The 19,709-nt window shown below is 44.8% G+C and overlaps 1 protein-coding gene across 2 annotated transcripts in view; it reads right to left on the reverse strand.

Moving 5' to 3' along the window:
• The window catches only part of MTHFD1L (methylenetetrahydrofolate dehydrogenase (NADP+ dependent) 1 like), a 180,927-nt gene that overhangs the window by 106,511 nt on the left and 54,707 nt on the right, over window positions 1-19,709 (reverse strand). For both annotated transcript variants that reach the window (XM_036072982.2, XM_078054574.1), the window contains 6 exons: window positions 17,368-17,475; window positions 16,428-16,502; window positions 14,869-14,971; window positions 10,296-10,372; window positions 5,767-5,907; window positions 2,835-2,903 (listed from right to left, as the gene is read on the reverse strand). In XM_036072982.2, coding sequence (XP_035928875.2) covers window positions 2,835-2,903; window positions 5,767-5,907; window positions 10,296-10,372; window positions 14,869-14,971; window positions 16,428-16,502; window positions 17,368-17,475 — 573 coding nt within the window. The remainder of the gene's footprint in view (window positions 1-2,834; window positions 2,904-5,766; window positions 5,908-10,295; window positions 10,373-14,868; window positions 14,972-16,427; window positions 16,503-17,367; window positions 17,476-19,709) is intronic.

The raw sequence follows: 19,709 nt of genomic DNA on the forward strand, positions 1-19,709 counted from the left end.
CCACGCCCAGAATGACAAGACAGTGGTAGGACTCATGACTGGGGCTGTGTTGGACTCAGTGGCCTGGGAAGGCCTCTCCAGGGTGCTGAGATTTAAAGGACATGAGTCCTAATGGACAAGAAGGAGCCAGACACATGAAATCAGGAGGCAGGGAGAGAGAGAATGAGGGAAGAGGCAGGGAAGGGCCAGATCCTGCAGGGTTTCCAGCCAGAATGAGGACCAGGGTAAACCACCCAAGAGCTCTAAGGACCTGATTCAGTTTCAGAGCTCTCGGGTGGCTGAGCAGAGAAAGGATTCTGGAAGAAAGAGTGTTAGCAGTAACCACTGTGGCAAGGTGGGAGGGTACGCTGGAGGCCGGGGCAGCGAGAGAAGTGGACAGGTTGGAGACGCTTCAGGGAGGGAGGGAGGCTCTGCAGGGATGGAGATGGGGGGGTGCCGGGGAGAGGGAACCGGGCTCCAGGACGACTTCTAGGATTTTGGCTGGAACCGCTGACTAGGTTTGAAATCAAAGACCCTATTTTATAACCAAGTTTGATATGCAATGGCTCTTGGTACATCCATAACTCTGAAATTCTGAGGTCACGAGATTCAGAACAAGAGTTCAGGGGTCATGGGGCACCTGGGTGGCTCAGTCGGTTAAGCATCTGCCTTCGGCTCAGGTCGTGTTCCCAGGTCCTGGGATGGAGCCCCACATCGGGCTCTCTGCTCGGTGGGGAGCCTGCTTTTCCCTCTCCCTCTGCCACTCCATTTGCTGGTGCTCACTCTCTCTCTCAAATAAATAAATGAAATTTAAAAAAAAAAAAGTTTGGGGGTCAGCACGTGGCTGATGGGGGGGGAAGTACAGCTGGAGAAGTGAGGGCTCAGACCCTCTGACATTTAGAAGCTGAGCCAAGGCCAGGCCAGCAAACAAGATGGAGGGGAAGACAGTGGGAGGCCCAGGGCCACGAGCTGTCCCAGAAGCCAGAAGAACCAAGGGCTCCAGAAAGAAGAAACATCAGCTGGGTCGGACCCTGTGAAGAGGCCACACAGAGAAGGACAGAGAAACAAAGACTTGGTCATACGGAGGGACAGGTGACCATGACAGGAGCATCCAGGAGACGTGGAAGCTCAGGTCAGGCTGAAGTTACTGAGGAGAGGCAGGTGACAAAGCGGAGACCCAGGTCATAGACATTAGTATTTGACTGTGACAGAGAGCAGAGAAATGGAGCAGTAGCTGGGTGGGGACACTGGGTACTGGGAATTTTGGGGACTGTTTTGTTTTGTTTTAAGACGACTTATATCAGAGCCTGCTTGCATGCCGATGGAATGGCAGGAGAGAGGAAGGAGCTCATGCTGCAGGAAGGAGAGGCCCCACTAAGAAGGTGCTTGTGCTCTCAGCCCCCGGCTCAGCACTGCACCCTCACCTCGGACCTTCCAGGTCTGGCTGGTTCTGCCATTTCTGTCATGTTGCCTTGCATCTGGATTCTTGTTCTCTGCTGGAGCCTTTCTGACTATACAGCAAATCCCTGCCCACAGGCCTTTGCGTTACATGTTACCCTCTGCCCAGAAAGCTCTTCCTCACACGCAGCTCAGTCTCCTGGTTTGTTCACATCTCTGGTCATCAGACGCCACCCACCTTGCTCTCTGTTCTCTCATTCCCTCTTATTTTTCTAATTCAGTCCTCGCCACCAGCTGACATGCTATGTACTGACTCATTTCTCCATCCTCTGTCTCCCCCACTAAGGGACAAGCTCCAAGAGGGCGGGACTTTGTTGTCCTCAGCTCCTACCGCAAGGTCTGCCCAAGTCATGGGTTCAGTGAATACTGAATCTTCACAATAGCCCTGCTAAGTTAGTCTTCATTACTATCACCATTTTACATGGGGGAAAACAGAGGCTGAGATTAGTAAACACTTGGCCAAGGTCACAGTCAGTAAATGGCAGAGGGTACATTCAAACTGAGCTTTCTATCGGCTGAATGAATAAATGGATGGAGGTTCTGCTTGTCTTCCTCCAACCTACTTGTCCTCTGGGCAAGAGCAGGGCAAATCTCATGAAAGGGGGGTACAGCATGTTTTCCTGGGAAGCATTTCTCAGCATATACTCTGTGTTTTGTTTGGGAAAAACAAACCAAAAAACCCTAAACCTAATGATTATGAGAAGCTAAGTCCAAAAAAGGCAAAACAGAAAACATCACGTAAACATCACTCCACAACTTACCGACATATTAGATACGGAATTTTTATGTTTCTACTGCATTACCCAAGGAAAGAATCTATACATACACTTTTAACTTTTTCGGATGTCCAAGGACTTATTCTGATGCTCCCTGTGGGCTCACACTGGCTGGAAATGCTCACGTTGTGTGGGGATGTACACGCAATGCAATGAATGCAATGCCAACAATTTCTTTTTTTAAATATTTAAATGTTTTTTAATATGTAAAAAATAATTGTAGACTTAATTCAATACTAGCAGCTATTATGACCTTTAATTTATCACAATAAATATATTTTTTTAATTATTAACATAGAATGTATTATTTGTTTCAGGAGTAGTGGTCTGTGGTTCATCAGTCTTACACAACACCCAGTGCTCACCACAACACATACCCTCCCCAAAGTCCATCACCCAGCCACCCCATCCCCCCACCCCCCTCCCCTCCAGCAACCCTCAATTTGTTTCCTAAGATTAAGAGTCTCTTATGGTTTCGTCTCTGGTTTCACCTTGTTTCATTTTTTCCTCTCTTCCCCTATGATCCTCTGCCTTGTTTCTTAAATTCCGCGTATCAGTGAGATCATATGATAATTGTCTTTCTCTGACGTCAACAATTTCTATAAAAAGAAAATCACTTACTTCCAGGGTCTGCATCAGATTTGGTTTTATTGCATCTTTCATCAAAACTGTCAAGGCACCTGTGACCCCCTAAAGGAGAGAAACAAAACAAAACAAAACAAAACCTGCTTTAGATTGCTGACAAAAGATCATCTGTGCCAAGGTGAATCTTGTGGCCGTTTCTGAGCAGCCTGCCTCACAGGGGGGCATTCCCACAGGCTGCGCTCACCTCCGAGCTGCAGGGAACACAGGCTGGAACCTTCTCTCCCCCACTTGAATGGATGTCAACCATTCTAAGATGTGATGTGATGGGGAACTGGCAGTCCTCGCCTTTTTTAAGAAAACCTTCCTTGATGGTGTTTACGAGGCTTGCCATAAAGCAGATCTTTCAGTCTGCCTAAAAGTGTCTTCTGGCAATTACGCACATTATTTTTTCATTACCAGAGATTATGCTATTGCCTGAAGAAATCAGATGAAGTAGGAAAATCAGGCTGTTGACTGAGCAGGAAACGGAGAGGGATAAAGGGGAAGGTCTAAAAGCACCCATTTTTCTAAAAGCAACGAAGAAACCACTGGTTTCCCAATGCATCATCCCCCAGAGAGAGAAGGCACTCAGTAAGCGGCTACATTGGAAAAGCTTCTCGTTTTCTGTGCCTCCGGCTGTCTGTCTGCCTGGAACAGAGCTGATGTCACCCGCACATAAAATGCAGCTGCCTCCTCCCAAGCCCACAAAGCTCTGGGTGGGGCTCCCGCTGTGCCCCCGTTTCCCATTCCTGGAAAAGACAGACGGGAGAAGAAAGAAACAGGGGAGAAATCTGAGAACTGCTGGAAAAAGTGGGCCAAAAAAAGTCCACAAGGAAAGCTTTAGAAAAACAAAACCCACAATACAAAACCCTTCCACCTTTTCGACAGACACTGGCCAAGTGCCTTCAAAACACCGAGACCATAAGGCAACCATGAGTAAACGCCGTGGGAACATCGCCTTGAAAAGATAAATATGGCACGTCACAGATCTCAACACGTCAGGTGGCAGAATCTTGAGGGTGTAAGGTTTACAGGAAAATCCAATTTATTTTCTGCTTTCCTGTACAAAGTATAAGAAATGTCACCTACCTGTTACAAATAATATTAGGATGTTTTACTGTGAAAGCTGTTGGCCAGGAAGGGCTCAAAGAAATTAGTTCTCTATTCTTTACACAAAGCAGACAGCAAAGTAGATGTCCGCTGAGCTTTCTGGATGCTGTGTTTGCTTATACTTCCCAGTATAAGCAAGAAACTAGAGAAGGATGGAAGGTGGACATTTCGATTGGACTGCCTCAGGTAGTGTGCACCTCCTTATTTTCCTGGGACATCTCTCATCTTATGTTGCTCCTAACACATTGACTATCCTCGAGCCCATGAAGAGAGAGTAGCTCTGAGGCTGTCATGGTCACTCTGAACCCTGCACCTGTTCCATATCCCGAGTCCAGGGGGAGAGAGTCTGGATACATTCTTCCAGAGGATGCCAAAATCGATCATCTTAGGAGAAACGTTTAGAAGCCATCTACTCGAATTCTCATGGCAATACGTAAGTCCTTTTGGCCAAATCAGAGTATATAAAAAAATTATAAAGTAGTGAAACCAAAAGACAGAAGCTCCTAAAATCCTCCCTCAATTTTCCATGAAAGACCAGCTATTGATAGTTCCAGCTGCATAAAACATAATCGGAAGAAGTTAGGAGCTTTTTGTAAACAAGAGACACAAAAGATGACTAAAAAGAGTAAACTTGGGATTTATTTTCAGATCTGAGGTTTTTATCACACACACGCAAAAATAAATGTAGAGAAATCATATTTGCAGATTAAGTTTCAAACTATTTCGGATGCATATTTACTGATACCTAAGATTAAGAGGATACAGGGAAATATACTGATACAGAAACCATAATATGTTAGTTTCCGTAGAAACGTCGCAATGTTTAAAAAACAGTACCTTTACAGCAAGCTGGATTTGGGTTTTCTTGTCAAGCTTTACATGAAGCATCCTAGGGGCTGCTAATAAAAATACCTAATTGAGTTGATGAGACCTACGAGATGAGTCGGTCAGATTCATCTCTCCAAAAGTGGCCAAAAAGTAATCAAGACACCCTGGCAAAGGATTCCAATTACATCCTAAGCCCTCAGAATTAAAATATTAATTTGCCTTTTCTGTTTCCAACTATCAGCGTGCATTTTAGCTGCCATCACGGTATGTGAGCCGTATGTGGGAAAGTTAGCTGAAGATCAGAGTGCTTAATGGCTTTCCCAACGCCTACGTCCTACCTACGCACAAGCACATGAAACAGCTATACCACCAATGGGGTTTAAGTTAACAGCAAAGTAATTACGAAGAGGAAAAAAGATGAGCATGCCAGATTAGAATGAGCGCTCACAAGACGCAGTGACGCGCCAGGATACCCAGGAAGCTAAGAGACGGCATCATCGCACTCAAAGGGGAGCAGGATGAGTAAAACGGATTAAGAGGAAGATCTGGTGTCGTAACGGGACACCCGAATATAAAACACAGAATTAAACAAGCCAGGGCCAATTTTCACTCTATCTTCCCTTTCATACAGGTGCAGTCACTTTCTTCTTATTCTTTGGAAAGGCAATCTGTCCTCCATTTAAAGCAGGCATGATTGCCCTTTGTGAAAAAGCCGTGAGCTAACAGGTTGCCCCGCCCAGCGCAGAGAGCGCAGATCGGGGCTGCCAAGAGTCCTGGAAAGCTTAGGAAATAAATGTCACGTGCTCTGGTTGCAGCCAGGGACGAGCACATTATAGACGCTGTAAAACAAACAGGCTTGTGAGGGGAAAACGTGAGTGTAGACATGGCCTGGGATTTCTATGACACATGCTGGTAAGAAGACCTCCATTCTTCTGAACACAGGACAGGGCCACGGCGAGCTCTCTCGAGCTCCTGAGATGGACACACTCACCAAATCTTCTGCTGTCACGGGCTGCCCATTTTTGTCACTGGCCACCACCATTCTTCCCAGCCGCTCCTTCATGTCCTCCAGGCTGTCAGTCAAGGCCAGCACTGCCATGATCTCGCTGGCCACTGCGATGTCAAACTGTGCCTGAAAAGGCAAAGCAGAAGTACTGGTCAGCGACAGTGCCATCTGGATGTCCATTTGCACCAGGGGCGGTATTTCAGCAATTAATTTCCTGAAGGCCTGGCGGGGGGGGGCGTCCAGCCTCAAAGCGCCAATCTCGCATTCGCAAGTGTTTGCACTGCTGGAAACATGCACGGTCTTGTGCTTGGTGCCCTCTGGGGCGGGCTCTCTACTGATGACCAGGCACTTCTTTGATTTTGTTCTGCTGAGCAGGACTCAGCCTGGCTGGACCGCTGCGACCCCCGCCCGTGGCACTCTGTGGTTGGCTTTTGCAGCATGTCTCAGACTTGTAATTAATGATTAACGCGACTGTCTGACGCATGTCTCTCCACGACCGAAAGTGGTGCCACGAAGGCAAGAACCTTGGGAAGGCTTTACTCCTGAGTCCCCAGCGTGGAGGACGGGGTGTGAAACCCAGCAGGCACTCAGTACATGTCCCCTAAATAAATACCTGCTGGCCGCCTCCACTGTTATCGTTGGTGTGTCCAAGGGGTAGCATTTGTCTGTCCAGCAAAGAGATGAGGAGCAGACAGTGAGAGATGGTGCTGGGGCCAGTTTCCCAGAGTTAGAGCTTCACACAGCAGTGTGGACACCCCGTTGTGTATAGTCCCCCCAAGTCAAAAGGTGACACAGAATCAAATTTACGCTGCCCATGGGGGTTGGCCCCATGAGACCTTGAAGTGCCCAGCAATGAACACTGGACGGAAGCGACTTTCTGTGAAATATGTCTGGGCCTTCCTAGTCCCTTTCCTGGCTCTCTCTGCAGCCTATACGCGGTCCAACAGGAACCACGAGAGAAACGAGGAACATGCCTTCCTCCTCCTCATAGTTCAGCCACTGGACAAAATCACTTCATTCGGCTCTGCCTGAATTCTCTTCTTCCCAAGGGGCCTGTGCGGCAGCCAAATGCAAGCTTACATAGAGAGGAAATGGGCAGGGGTCACCTTTGGAAACATTTTATTGTCCCTTTCTGTCACTGACAAGAAAGGAAATGAAGGAAATAAGGAGCTTTCTGGCTACTTCCAGGTTGAGATTTCATTAGTCACGGATGTAGTGAAAAAATATTACCTGAAAGTCAAATACAACTATGCTCAATTATTACATTTTCAATATAACCCATTCCAAACATCAGTGACTTTTCATTGTATGATATTTAGGATTCTCTATACTACTATTCCATTATAAACGGTGCACATTAAAAATGCCTGAAAATTTTGAGGCTTTCTATGCAAAACATGAAACTAGAGATACTCTTAAAATATTAACTATGTAAGTAATTAAGTAGCATTTATAATACACATATAAGCTCTACATTTGTAGTCATTATAACTTCAAAATTTTGTACCTTGAAAAACATCGAAAATGAAACAAATTAGGTCAATTTAAGTATCACTTATTGGGACCCCTGGGTGGCTCAGTGGGTTAAGCATCTGCCTTCGGCTCAGTTCATGATCTCAGGGTCCTGGGATCGAGTCCCACATCGGGCTCCTTGCTCAGCGGGGAGCCTGCTTCTCCCTCTACCCGCCGCTCCCCCTGCTTGTGCTATCTCTCTCTCTGCTCGCTCTTTCTCTGACAAATAAAATCTTTAAAAAAGAAATAATTATTAATTTAATTTAATTTTTATTTTTTTAAAGATTTTATTCATTTATTTGACAGATACATGGCGAGAGAGGGAAAAGAAGCAGGGGGAGTGGGAGAGGGAGAAGCAGACTTCCTGCTGAGCAGGGAGCCGGATGTGGGACTCGATCCCAGAACCGTGGGATTATGACCGACTGTTGTTGCTTTTCTTCTCAAGGAGTCTAAAAACTCCTTTTCCTTCAGGAGTCGGAATCCATTTCCCAGGGCCACTTCGCATTGAGTGCTGCCGGTGAGAACTCTGATGCCCACTCAGGGCTCGCTCCTGAGGGACCAGCCAGGACTTTTTTTGTCTGCGGCAGCTCTTCAGAATTTTGTTGTACCCTTAGTGTTGGTGTGAGTGTTACACTCATCCTGTGTGGCCCTTGTCAGAGTCTCAAATGTGCAAATTCATGTTTTCCATCAAGCCGGTGCATTTGCTTTCTATTATTTCGCTGAACACATTCTTCCCTCCCTTCTGTTGCTCTCACCTGGGCCTCCTATGCGATGCATATTAGAACTTCTTGATGGGTTTCCCATGTCTTCCGCCTTTTTCTTTACACTTACAGCTTTCCCTTTGGTACCGTGTTCAGACAGAATTCCTAGGCTTGCCCTGCCCTCTCTAATTCACTTAAGGCTTATTCTCTTATCCAGCCCACGAACTCGATTTTTATTTTCACATCATGGTTTTCCTTCCAAGATTTTCATCTCTTTTTTTCACAGCAGGCATTTTTCTTTGTATGAAGGCTCTCTCAGTCTTCTGAGGATACCGATGGTATTCTTTGTAAAGGCTCCTCCCACAGGACTTGCCATCTTGTTTTCCTTGGCCATCGTGAGCGTCCCTTTGCTGGCTTCGGCGTCACGTTTCGTGATGCATGTTTACTTTTGACGCCGGTGATCCCTGGCTTTGATCCTCATTTTTACCAGTCAGTGGCCCTGATTTCTGACGACCCCAGCTTACCTGCAGAGATCAGAGAGGGCAGGACCCAGGACTCGCCGATGTTCCACTACCAGGCCTGTGCACACTCACAGGGCCACGGCTAGTCCTTCGGATGCCATCCACGAGGTGAGAAAAGGTTGCCCTTTCCTTAAAAAAAGTGCTGCAATCGGGGCACCTGGGTGGCACAGTCAGTTGAGCGTCCAACTCTTGGTTTTGGCTCAGTCGTGATCCCAGGGTGTTGAGATCAAGCCCCACGTCAGGCTCCAGGCTCAGTGGGAGTCTGCTTGAAATTCTCTCTTCCTTTTCCTCTGCCCCTCCTGTTCGTGCTCTCTCTCGAATAAATAAATCAATCTTAAAAAAAAAAAAGTGCCACAATATACTGCTTTCCTTTGAGGAAGATGCTTTTCACTGCCTAAAGGAGGCACAGTACACATGCAAGTCTGTGACTGTGACGTGAGGGGTCCCCCGGGCTGGGCGGGACACTGAGGCGCGGGCCTCAGGACCACACTCAGGCTCCCGTGCTGCAGCCCAGCATAGGGGTCACGGGACGGTGCCTGTTTCCCTCTCGGGAGCTGTCCCCATCCACTGACGCTGAAGGATGTGCGGGCCCACTCTAACTCAGAAGTAGGACATCTCTTGCCTTTGAATGTAGAGACCCCTAAAACACTCCCATCATGTTTGGGGCTGTGCTTTCCTCCGTGAATCCAACTCCATCTTCCCAGCTTTCAGAAGCTTCCCGAAATTATATGGCAATGATTCTGGTTTTCTAGCATGGATTTGGACTAACTGTTGGAAATCAGTTCATGGGTCCAAGTTCCAGGATACAGAGGAGCAGGGAGGGAAGGTAGATGGGCTTAGTTTGTCTTGATTCAATTCTCATATTCGCTGCTTAATTCAAAATTTCGAATGGTCCAGAAGTCTATTAGGTATGAGAACTGAATATTATAGTAAAAGTGATTATTTTTTCACTAATAAAAATTTGACAATGTAAAGGCCATAAATCTAATACCATCTTAAAATATAAGGTTTATTATCATCTAGAGGCTTGTTGCACCTGATTGAAAAATTACAGAATGATTTTATGTTCCCTAAGCATCCTTCTCCACATGAAATGAAGGTGAGCATCATAATTTACCTTCTGCATTTTCTGCGTTTGGGTAATAAGATGTAATCCTTAAAAACACTTCAGGCTATTAAATAATGGGGTGTTTATTCTTTGGTTTATGAGACTTGAGTAATGTGTTTGAGATTTTCTTTCTTTTTTTTTTTTTTTAAGATTTTCTTTCTTTGACAGAGAGAGAGCACAAGCAGGGGGAGCAGCAGGCAGAGGGAGAGGGAGAAGCAGGCTCCCCACTGAGCAAGGAGCCCAACACGGGGCTCGATCCCAGGACCTTGAGATCATGACCCGAGCCAAAGGCAGCCGCTTAACCAACTGAGCCACCCAGGCGTCCCTGAGATTTTCTTTTTTCAGCTGTTAAGCAGATGTAGTATTAACTTGGTGGATTTGCAATAAAATATGTAAAAATTTATATTCAAAAGACACCCTGAGTGGTTCTTCCCAGAACTACAACTAAAGTCACCCAGGAAAAGGATGGTAAGAAAATACCAGGGCCTTCCTGCCCCCTGATCCTCTCCCAGTCCTGCTGAGGGATGGGAAGCAACACCTTGAAATGATGAGAAACCCACTGGCCACTGCAGGTGGACGACCGAGAAGAGAGAAGCAGAGAACCAGCTTCAGGGTTGGTATAAACCAATGCTAGCAAGAACAAAGCCATTCCCATGAAGAAATGTCACATACCTGCCGGGAATACCCCTTCTCTGTGGGTGCCTGCCCAATCGTTATTTTTCGTAGAAATCGGTCATTTGTATCCAATACTGAAAAAGAGAAAAAGTGTCTTCAATGCACAAGTATGGACTGGCTGCCCCCAGGTGTCTAGAGCTGTTTTGAGTGCCAAGGAGGCAGTGGGGAGCAAGAGACAAGGTCTGGCTTGCTGCAGCCGACATTTCAGTGAACAGACATAGAGAGGGATCGAATAAACAAGAAAATATCAGTCCGGGGTAAGTGCCGTAAGAAAATAAAGGCAGTGATATGATAGAGTGCGTCAGGGTGGGGGTGAGGGTGGGGTGCCATTGTTTGACTAGGTAGTAAAGGAAAACCATTTCTGAAGTGGTCACATTTTACACTGAACCTGAGTCACAGGAAGAAGCCAATTCGTTTCTGAAAGGGTTAAACACTGAACAACTGTTAAGATCCAGCAATGACAATCCTAGGTATATAACCAACAGAACTGAAAGCAGAGACTTGAACACGTCTTTGAGCATTCATGTTCACTGCAGCATTATTCCCAGCACCCAAAGGTGGGACAACCAAGCGTCCACTAACAGGTGAACAGATAAACAAAATGTGGTCTGTAGAAATTACACAGCCAAAACCAAGGGAATGAACAACAACACGGATAGACATTTAAATCTTATGCATAGTGGAATAAGCCAGATGGAGAAGGACAAATGTTGTATGATCCCACTTAGATGAACTACCAAATTCAGAGAGAGAAAGTGGAACAGTGGTTATCAGGGGCTGAGGGGGAATGGGGAGTTACTGTTTAATGGGTACATAGTTTTTCTTGGGGATGATGAAAGGTTTCGGGTATAGACATTGGGGATGGTATAACCGCCATAAGCCTTGTGAACGTATTTAACGCCACGGACTGCACACTCATAAATGGTTAAAATATCATGATACTTACATTTTACCCCAATACAATAAATAAAGTAGTCACGTGGCGGGGCGGGGGAGAAGTCAATTCTGATCAAAGCAGGCACTAATTCTTTGTATGGCTTTCACTGGTTGGTCTGAACTGCACTGATTTGTATTTGTTTGTAAAAACTAGGTTTGTTGAGTAAAAACCGAAATTACAATGGCAGGAAATCGGTGAGAAGGACGTAGGTTTCACCAATAATTCATGTGGCTTCAAACAACAAGCTGCCCACCCTGACACTTACAGCCAATTTACTAAACGCATTATATAGCACTGACAAAAATGATGACAAGAATTCTGCATTTTGGGACTGAGAGCATCTGCAGGATGAAAAATGTTAACCTTTTCTTTCACACACGAAGCACCAGCCGGCCTGCCCACCTTGCCCACCCGTTGTTCCCTGACTCAGCTGGTCCCACTCCCCATACAACACGCCCTCTCTCCCGCACGCACTCAGACACACTAACACACTCAAGCGCACATTCGAACATCACACATCAAACACACAAAAGCCTTGATGATTTTAAGGTCCAAGCAGAGTCTATACAGAGAAAGGAACACTTTCCAAAACTCTCACTAGCTAGTACTTATTCCCAAGACCCATGGCGCAGTCACCATAAAAACACTTCCCACTCTTATGTGTGGGGTACACAATCTTGGCATAAGATGGGTATGATGTTTGTGATGGAAAAGCAGCTGCTGTTATTTAGCAAAGAGAACACAAACAAACCAAAAAGAAAAAAATAAAAAAGGCTGGCAGGATCCGCCCGAAGCATGGGCATCGGAAGCCCGCGTGTGCATTTAGTGGGGTCCTGGCAGAGCGGGGCGCCTCACAGCCCAGCGGGCTTCGGATGTCCGTGGTGGGGAGGCATGTGGGTGTGTCAGGGCTACGGAAGAGGCATGAAAATTAAATTCCTACACACAACATAGATGCCAGAATGGAACCCTAAGTTAGTGATGCTTAATTCCTGGCCTCTCAATGATAGACCTAAAGGTGGAATGTGGAATGCACATATTCATTCCAGAAATAGTTACTGAGGGCCAATTTTGTGGCAGGTCCCATGCAAGCTGGACAGGGATGCAAAGATGAACAAGACGTCAATCTCTGATCGGAGCATTGACTCGCACAGGGGAGATGAGGAAGGTGCAAGGGAGTGTGGGTCTGAAGGGGGCCTTGGGCACTACCGTGCTGCCCGGGTCTTGAGGAACACCCAGGGTGCACCTAGCGGCTTCCTGAACAACAATAGCGGTTCAGGTTCTGGGCGGTACAAGGTACTCCGTCAGGGGCAGGGCCGCTGTTTTGGCTTCGGTGGAAGAACTGTCATGATTCCCTGCAAATAGTCCAGGCAGTGCTGGGAACTAGTCACTGATGTCACCTCACTGAGGGTGACTGAGGCTTGTGGGACCTTGGCTAACGGCCTGGAGGCGGATGAACCAATGAGACAGGGAAGGGAAGGCTGGGGTTGGGACGGTGCTCAGACAGGCAGGGGCTCATGCTCCTCTAGGAGCCACAAAATGACTCGATGGCTACTGTTCCTTCTTTCTATGTTAATTGTTTCTGGAATAGTCTATGGGCTCTGGTCCCACATGGTGGCCAGGCAGGGAGGTCTTATATAAGCTACTGATAGTCTGACAGGAGGCACAGGATGAAAGAACCACCAGTTACATTTCTTACAGAGACAGAAAGGGTGGCCGTTACATAAATACACACCATTCATATAGTCTGAGAGGAGGCGTTCAGCCCCACGCCGCCCCTGAGCGTCCCCCCTAGTTACCAAATCATATAAGGACCTAACCTCATCACAAGGGTCACACTATTTCTAGGTCAAATCTCATACTGCCTTAAAAAAAAAAAAGGAAAAAGACCCTACATTAAATGTCCTCAATTCACATGATAAAGAGTTCCATTTTTTTATATTAATTCATGAGAGCGAGAGCCAAACTACTTAGCAAATGTCATTCTAAACTCCTCCGATCCAGGTTGCCTGTCTACACCAATAACATTTTCTTCACTTTCATGCCATAAACAATCATATAATTCTAGTATTTATCTGGAATAACTTCTTAAAAGTTGTCACTTCCAGGGGCGCCTGGCTGGCTCAGTTGGTTAAGCGTCTGCCTTCAGCTCAGGTCACGATCCTGGGGTCCTGGGATCACCCACATCAGGCTCCCTGCTCAGTGGGGAGTCTGCTTCTCCCTCTCCCTCTGCCCCTCCCCCTACTGGTTCTCTCTCTAATAATAAATAAATAAATAAATAAATAAATAAAATATTTAAAAAAATAAAAAAAAGATAAAAGTGGCCACTTCTGTTATTTAAAAAAGTCAGTAGGCTTCCCAACAAAATGCTGATAATGTTCATATCCATTACTACAATTAATGTATGTCTGTTAAATAATAGAGTAAATTGTGGTTCATCCACAAAGGAATATTCTAGATCCATTTAAAATTACCATCACAACAAAGAGCCAACTAAATGGAACATGCTACTTAAAAATGAAGCTGGTAGGATCTAAAACCTATGGACCTAAATGAAACATTTTTTTTGAGTTTCCAAAATGATGTTACTCTCCTTCAGTTTGGGAGACCCACACTCAGAAAACCCCATCCTGCAACTACTCCCACGGTGGCACCTACTGATGGCTTGGGCAGCGCCGGCGAGTTTGCAAAGCACTCTGTGCTACAGGAAGCCACGCAAGGCAGACGCTGGTAATTATTACTCCATTTTACAGATGAGAAAACAGAGTAAGTCGTTCATTAAAAGCTGCACAGCTCATACATGGTGGAGCCAAGACTCAGTCTCTGGTCTTTGTCTCTCCACCTCACGGTTTGCGGGAAAACACTAAGTTCTTAATGAACTGGTTAAGTGGATTCTCAGAAGGGAAGCTTCATGACGGGGTGGACCCGGGCTGTGTCCGGGAGAGTCTAGGCAAGGAGACGGGGTGGGGACGGTGGGAGGACAGGCGGAAGGACGAGGCTAGGCCCAGCTGTCTGGAAAGCAGACAGGGAGGAAAAGCCCCTGGGGCCACACCGCGGTGGTGCTTCCGGACAAGTTTTGTGGTGGCCCTTGTGCCCCACACAGGATCTTATCAACACACTGGGGGCTTCTGAGCAAAGAGGTGACAGAACAACATCTCTACGTTATAAACCTACTGAAGTGGGAGATGGCAGTGCTCACAAGAACTTCTATTACAAGGTAACTGCAATCCATCCGGCATCTGATAAAAAAGGTTCTGGAAGCGGGCAGAAAGGAGGAAAGCGAGTGGGCAGGTCTGAGGAGAACAGACAGAAGGGTCAGGAACCCCGACCACCTCCTAACCCGCCCGAGACACTCTGAGCATCGTCACGCGCTCCTGGCCACGGAGGAGAAAACTAAGTCATCTTCCTTGGACGCGTGTCAGGGCGAGTGAATGGGACAGAGCCAGGCGGGGCAGCTGGGGCAAGATGGGGAGTGACGTTGCCTCCCCAGCAGGAGGCGAGGCTGAGGGGAGAGCAGGGCTTGAAGCCCACGGCAGGATTCCGGATCCCCGGCTGGGAGCTCGAGGGGAAGAAATGAAACCGGGTGCTTGGGAAAGTGATGAATAAATGTCATCCCGACCCGCAGCCAGCACCCACCTCTCTGCCACGTGATGGTGGAGGGGTCGATGTCGAGACGGGCGAATTTACCCATTTCCTCTTTCGTCAGTGCGTTTGGATCTGTCTTATTTATTCCCAGTTTCTAACGATGAGGAGGGGAAAAAATGTGAGGAAGAGAAAGCAAAATGTAACCCAAATTATCCCTCTTATTTTATTTCTTCCATGATTGGAAAGTCTTTTTAAAACTACACTGAACTAAAAACCAAACCAAACCAAAAACAAAACAAAACAAAACACCAAAACTACACTGAACTTTGAGTAAATTGTAGATTAGGCCAATTCCTAAACAGATGCCCAAATATCCCCGAAATGGAGGACATGGATATTTGCAATATACCCTAAAATGACATGAAAATGAGGCATGGTTGGTAGGACACAGAGACTCTCGGGACTGTGCTACGTGGTCACACGTGCTCTACTCAGAAGGGACATCGACTGCTGTCCACATAATTGATGTTCCAGCTCATTAGCTCTTCTTTCAAATATAAATACCAATAACTCAGGCCAAGTTGATACCTATTTTTTTTTTTAAAACAAGTTATCTCTAATTCACTGTGGGGAAAAAAAAAAGGATTAAAACTCTCAGTGCATCTCTTTCTGTAAAGGAAACATTCTAAGAAAGTTCATAATGAAGTGTAAGAAAGTAACCTGAAAATACAAATGCCAACAGAAACGATGTATGTTGTGACTGCTGAGGTTGGTATATTGTACAGTATTCCCAAACAAACCAAACGTGGTTCAGGAAGAAGCGGGGGGGGTGTTTTTTTTTTTTTTTTTTTTATTTGACAGAGAGAGAGATAGCGAGAGCAGGAACACAAGCAGGGGGAGTGGGAGAGGGAGAAGCAGGCTTCCTGCCCAGCAGGGAGCCCGATGTGGGACTCGATCCCAGGACCCTGGGATCATGACCTGAGCTGAAGGCAGACGCTTAACGACTGAGCCACCCAGGCGCCCAGGGGGGTGAGTTTTTAAAACCAATTATCACTCATCAGTGGCTGCTGCTTATTATACCATTAAAGTTAGTTTTTAGTCTCTGAAAAGAGCAAGGGGGGAGTCAATGTGATAAGTAGGACAGCAACGAACAGAACTAGGAAATGGTAATATGGGTGAGAATCAAGACTGCTTCTACTAGTACAACCTTTGCATCTTCCTGCAATAAAACCTCACAGAGATACATTTTCAGAGGCTAGATCTTACTTCCTAGAAATCAAAGAAAATTCATGAAAGAGAAGAACTCTCGGAAATTTGATTTGTCCGTTGACTAGGGTACTCTAGATCTGCAAGCAGTCCTCTCAGTTTATAGTTGAAGGAACTAGGACTCTAAAGGGGAACTAATTTGTCCACCTGCTCTTTGGCATAGCCAGGTCTGAGGCTTTGGGTTCTCTTCTCTCTGTTACACTGTTCTGTCTCTAGAGTGTAACTCCCCAAAGAGTGTCTGAAAACCCAAATCAAATCACGTTCAAAACTGCTGGCTTTGATCATTTTTCTGATTTGTCTCTAGGATTATTTTCTTGTTGAAGAGCCATTAACTGCAAACTTACTTTCAGCCGAGCAAGCTGAATGCTTGAAAACTCTCGGACACCATTCACTGAAGGAACAAGTCGATTATACAGCGCCTAAAAACACAAAACAAAAATAAAACACCACATAAGCTTAAGGGCCAACTATGAACTTGGATAATTCACAGGATATGACAAAGTTCATTACATTTATAACCAAACTGTTTAGATTAGAGACCCTATTAAAATTCTTGGCTAATATAAGCAATGCAGCCTTAAGTTCTATCGTTTTTAATAAATCTGACTAGATCTGAAATAAGGAACATTGCAAAAGACTTTGCATAAATATAAATATTTCTTTATCTACATAGCCTCACAACCATCAAATTAATATTTATCTGTCTTTGGCTTCCAAAACTCACAAGGGATTACTTTCATTGGAGCAAGTCAGGACCCTTGTAAATAGGCCAGAAAGTCCCACTTTTATCCATGTCCTATGTCTATGAGGAATTAGCACCTGTACTCTATCCCCATCAGGTGTGTGTTTACATCAGCTGCATGCACCTGAAGCCCAACAAGGGGGTCTAATCTCTTTCACAGCACATCTAGAATGGCTACATTACAGGCTTAAAAAGGTATCTTTCCAACCCCCTTAGTACAGAGCAGAGATTGGACCTTTGGACAGAATGAAGAGAACTGGCCTACCAACTGCCTTTAAAACTGAAGTCCTGTCTCAAAGAATATTTGCCTTAAAACGCACAACATAATTCACCCAACAATGTGGCAGGGGTCATAAACTCATTTGAGAATCCGACCAAAAGTATGGATCTTCTCCCCAAGAAATAAGGACATAGAGAGTTCACAAAATGTTTAATACAATTTCAGGCAGTTTACAGACTCTAAAGCTTTCCCATGAACTTCTTAAGAATCCAGAAATCCCAGGATAAGATGCCCAGAAGGGCCAACAAGGAAACTTCCTCACCTTATCGGTTTGAGTGTTTTCATGCAGAATCCTTGTGTCAAGAGCGGCGGCCAGCAGGTTATTGGCAGCAGTGATGGCGTGGATGTCCCCGGTCAAGTGAAGGTTGAACTATAAATGACATGAAAACATCTTTCTACTTGTCTCCGACAAGCACGGCAGTAATTCCAGGGACTTTCTGAACAAATAAACTATTGCACTAATTACACATACCCTTATAATGAGCTAAGTCCACAAAACAGCCTAAATAAAAAAATCAATGTCAGAGTTTTCCACTTGACACCAGAGAACTCTTAAGCGGACTGGCTCACCACAGATTCTTTCGTCTTTCGTTCTTGGGTTAAGGGTGAGACGTTCTGATGGCCTTAATGATCCTCATATAAAGTATGTTGTGGCCCTTGTTTTCATGCATTGTTTTTATGATTTAGAAAATAGTGTCATATCAGATATACTTTAAAATGAGGCAGGGAATAAAACAAACAGTAACAGTAGAATAATATAAAATATGACAGAAAGTCTGAGAAGTAAAAAACATGTATCACCCTCGAGACTCTATTCTGTTATTTTCCTTCCAGTCTTATGTGCCTGCATGTTAATTATTTGTAGACTCAGAATACTTATAATACATTTGGTAACTTTTTGTTTAAGAACTTATTACTACGTATTTTAATGTAATAATCTTGTTTATATGTAGTTACAGTTCATAGGGTCTGTATAATAGAGTAGATGTACCAAAAGTTTTCAGTCTCCTATGTCCAGACATTTAAATTGCTACCAAATTTTCACCTTTGCAAAGAAGGCTACAATTACAAAGAATACATGCAAATAATATTTTTAAATTAGTTGCTAATAAGCCATGTATTTCCAGCAGTGTGGTTAAAAGATCTTGATAATACCACCAAAATTGCTTTTTGAAAGAATTGAAGTACCACCCCCAAAACACCAGCTGATCAGTTAAAACCTCATTTTATAAAATAAAGTGTATCATCAGTAGAAAATATGAAAAATTACATATGTATATTTTATAAAATTTGTCATTTTTTTTAAAGATTTTATTTATTTATTTGACTGAGAGAGACAAAGCAAGAGAAGGAACACAAGCAGGGGGAGTGGGAGAGGGAGAAGCAGGCTTCCCGCTGAGCAGGGAGCCCAAGGTGGGGCTCGATCCCAGGACCCTAGGATCATGACCTGAGCCGAAGGCAGATGCTTAACGACTGAACCACCCAGGAGCCCCTAAAATTTGTCATTTTTAATATCAAGATCATAACACCATAACAGTTTACACCTTGGCTTTTTTTTTTTTTTTTTCTTAAGTAGGTTCCACACCTAGTGCGAGCCCAAGACAGGGCTCGAACTCACAACCATGAGATCAAGACCTGAGCTGAGATCAAGAGTCAGTCACTCAACAGACTGAGCCACCCAGGTGCCCTTACACCTTAACTTTTATACTTAGTGTTAATATTACTAGCATTTTTACATCATTAAATAGTCTTCAAAATATACTTAATATGATATCCTATTATTAGACATTTAAGATTGTCTCCCCGTTTTTTTTTTAATGCTACAAGCTGTGTGAAAATAGCTTAAAATTAAATCTTTGCACACACAGCCAGTTTTTGCTTAGGATAAACTAAGAATGGATTTATTTGGGCCAGAAGGTATGATACTGTTTTTAAGGCACTTGATACATATTTTTACTTGCCCTCCAGGAGAGCTTTACCAACATCTGCTTCCCAGCAGTGTATAAAAGTGTATTTCAATCTCTCGCTGCTAAAATTTATTATTAATTATTATTATTATTATTATTAAAAAAATCCAACTCTGTCAATTTGGTAAGTCAAATAGCTGGTAGAAGTTTTAATGTAGATTAATTTGATTATTAGTGAAAATAAACAATCATTGGCTAGTTAATATTTCTTTTCTGATGTTTCTATTGAATCCTTCCCTCATGTTACAACTGGCTTGTTTTTCTTTCCTGCCACCTATTTGATATCCACTGGGGTGCCCACTGGCCCCAAACAGGCTTCTCTTCTTCTTCTGACCACAACCCCTTTGCCCCTGCATCTCCAGCCACATGGCCATTACCACCCCCATCCTCCATTTCTTAAACAACTGAGCCACCCAGGCATCCTAAAGATTTTGGTTTTTTATTTTTTATTTGAGGGAGAGAGAGTGAGAGAGCCTGAGAGGGGGAAGGGTCAGAGGGAGAAGCAGACTCCCTGCTGACCCCATCCTCCATTTCTGGTGCTTTTTTTTTTTTAGTAGGCTCCATGACCAGTGTGGAGCCAATGGGGGGCTTGAACTCATGACCCTGAGATCAAGACCTGAGCCAAGATCAAGAGTGG

The sequence above is a fragment of the Halichoerus grypus genome, chromosome 9 (genome assembly GCF_964656455.1).
Source record: "Halichoerus grypus chromosome 9, mHalGry1.hap1.1, whole genome shotgun sequence".
Lineage (NCBI taxonomy): Eukaryota > Metazoa > Chordata > Mammalia > Carnivora > Phocidae > Halichoerus > Halichoerus grypus.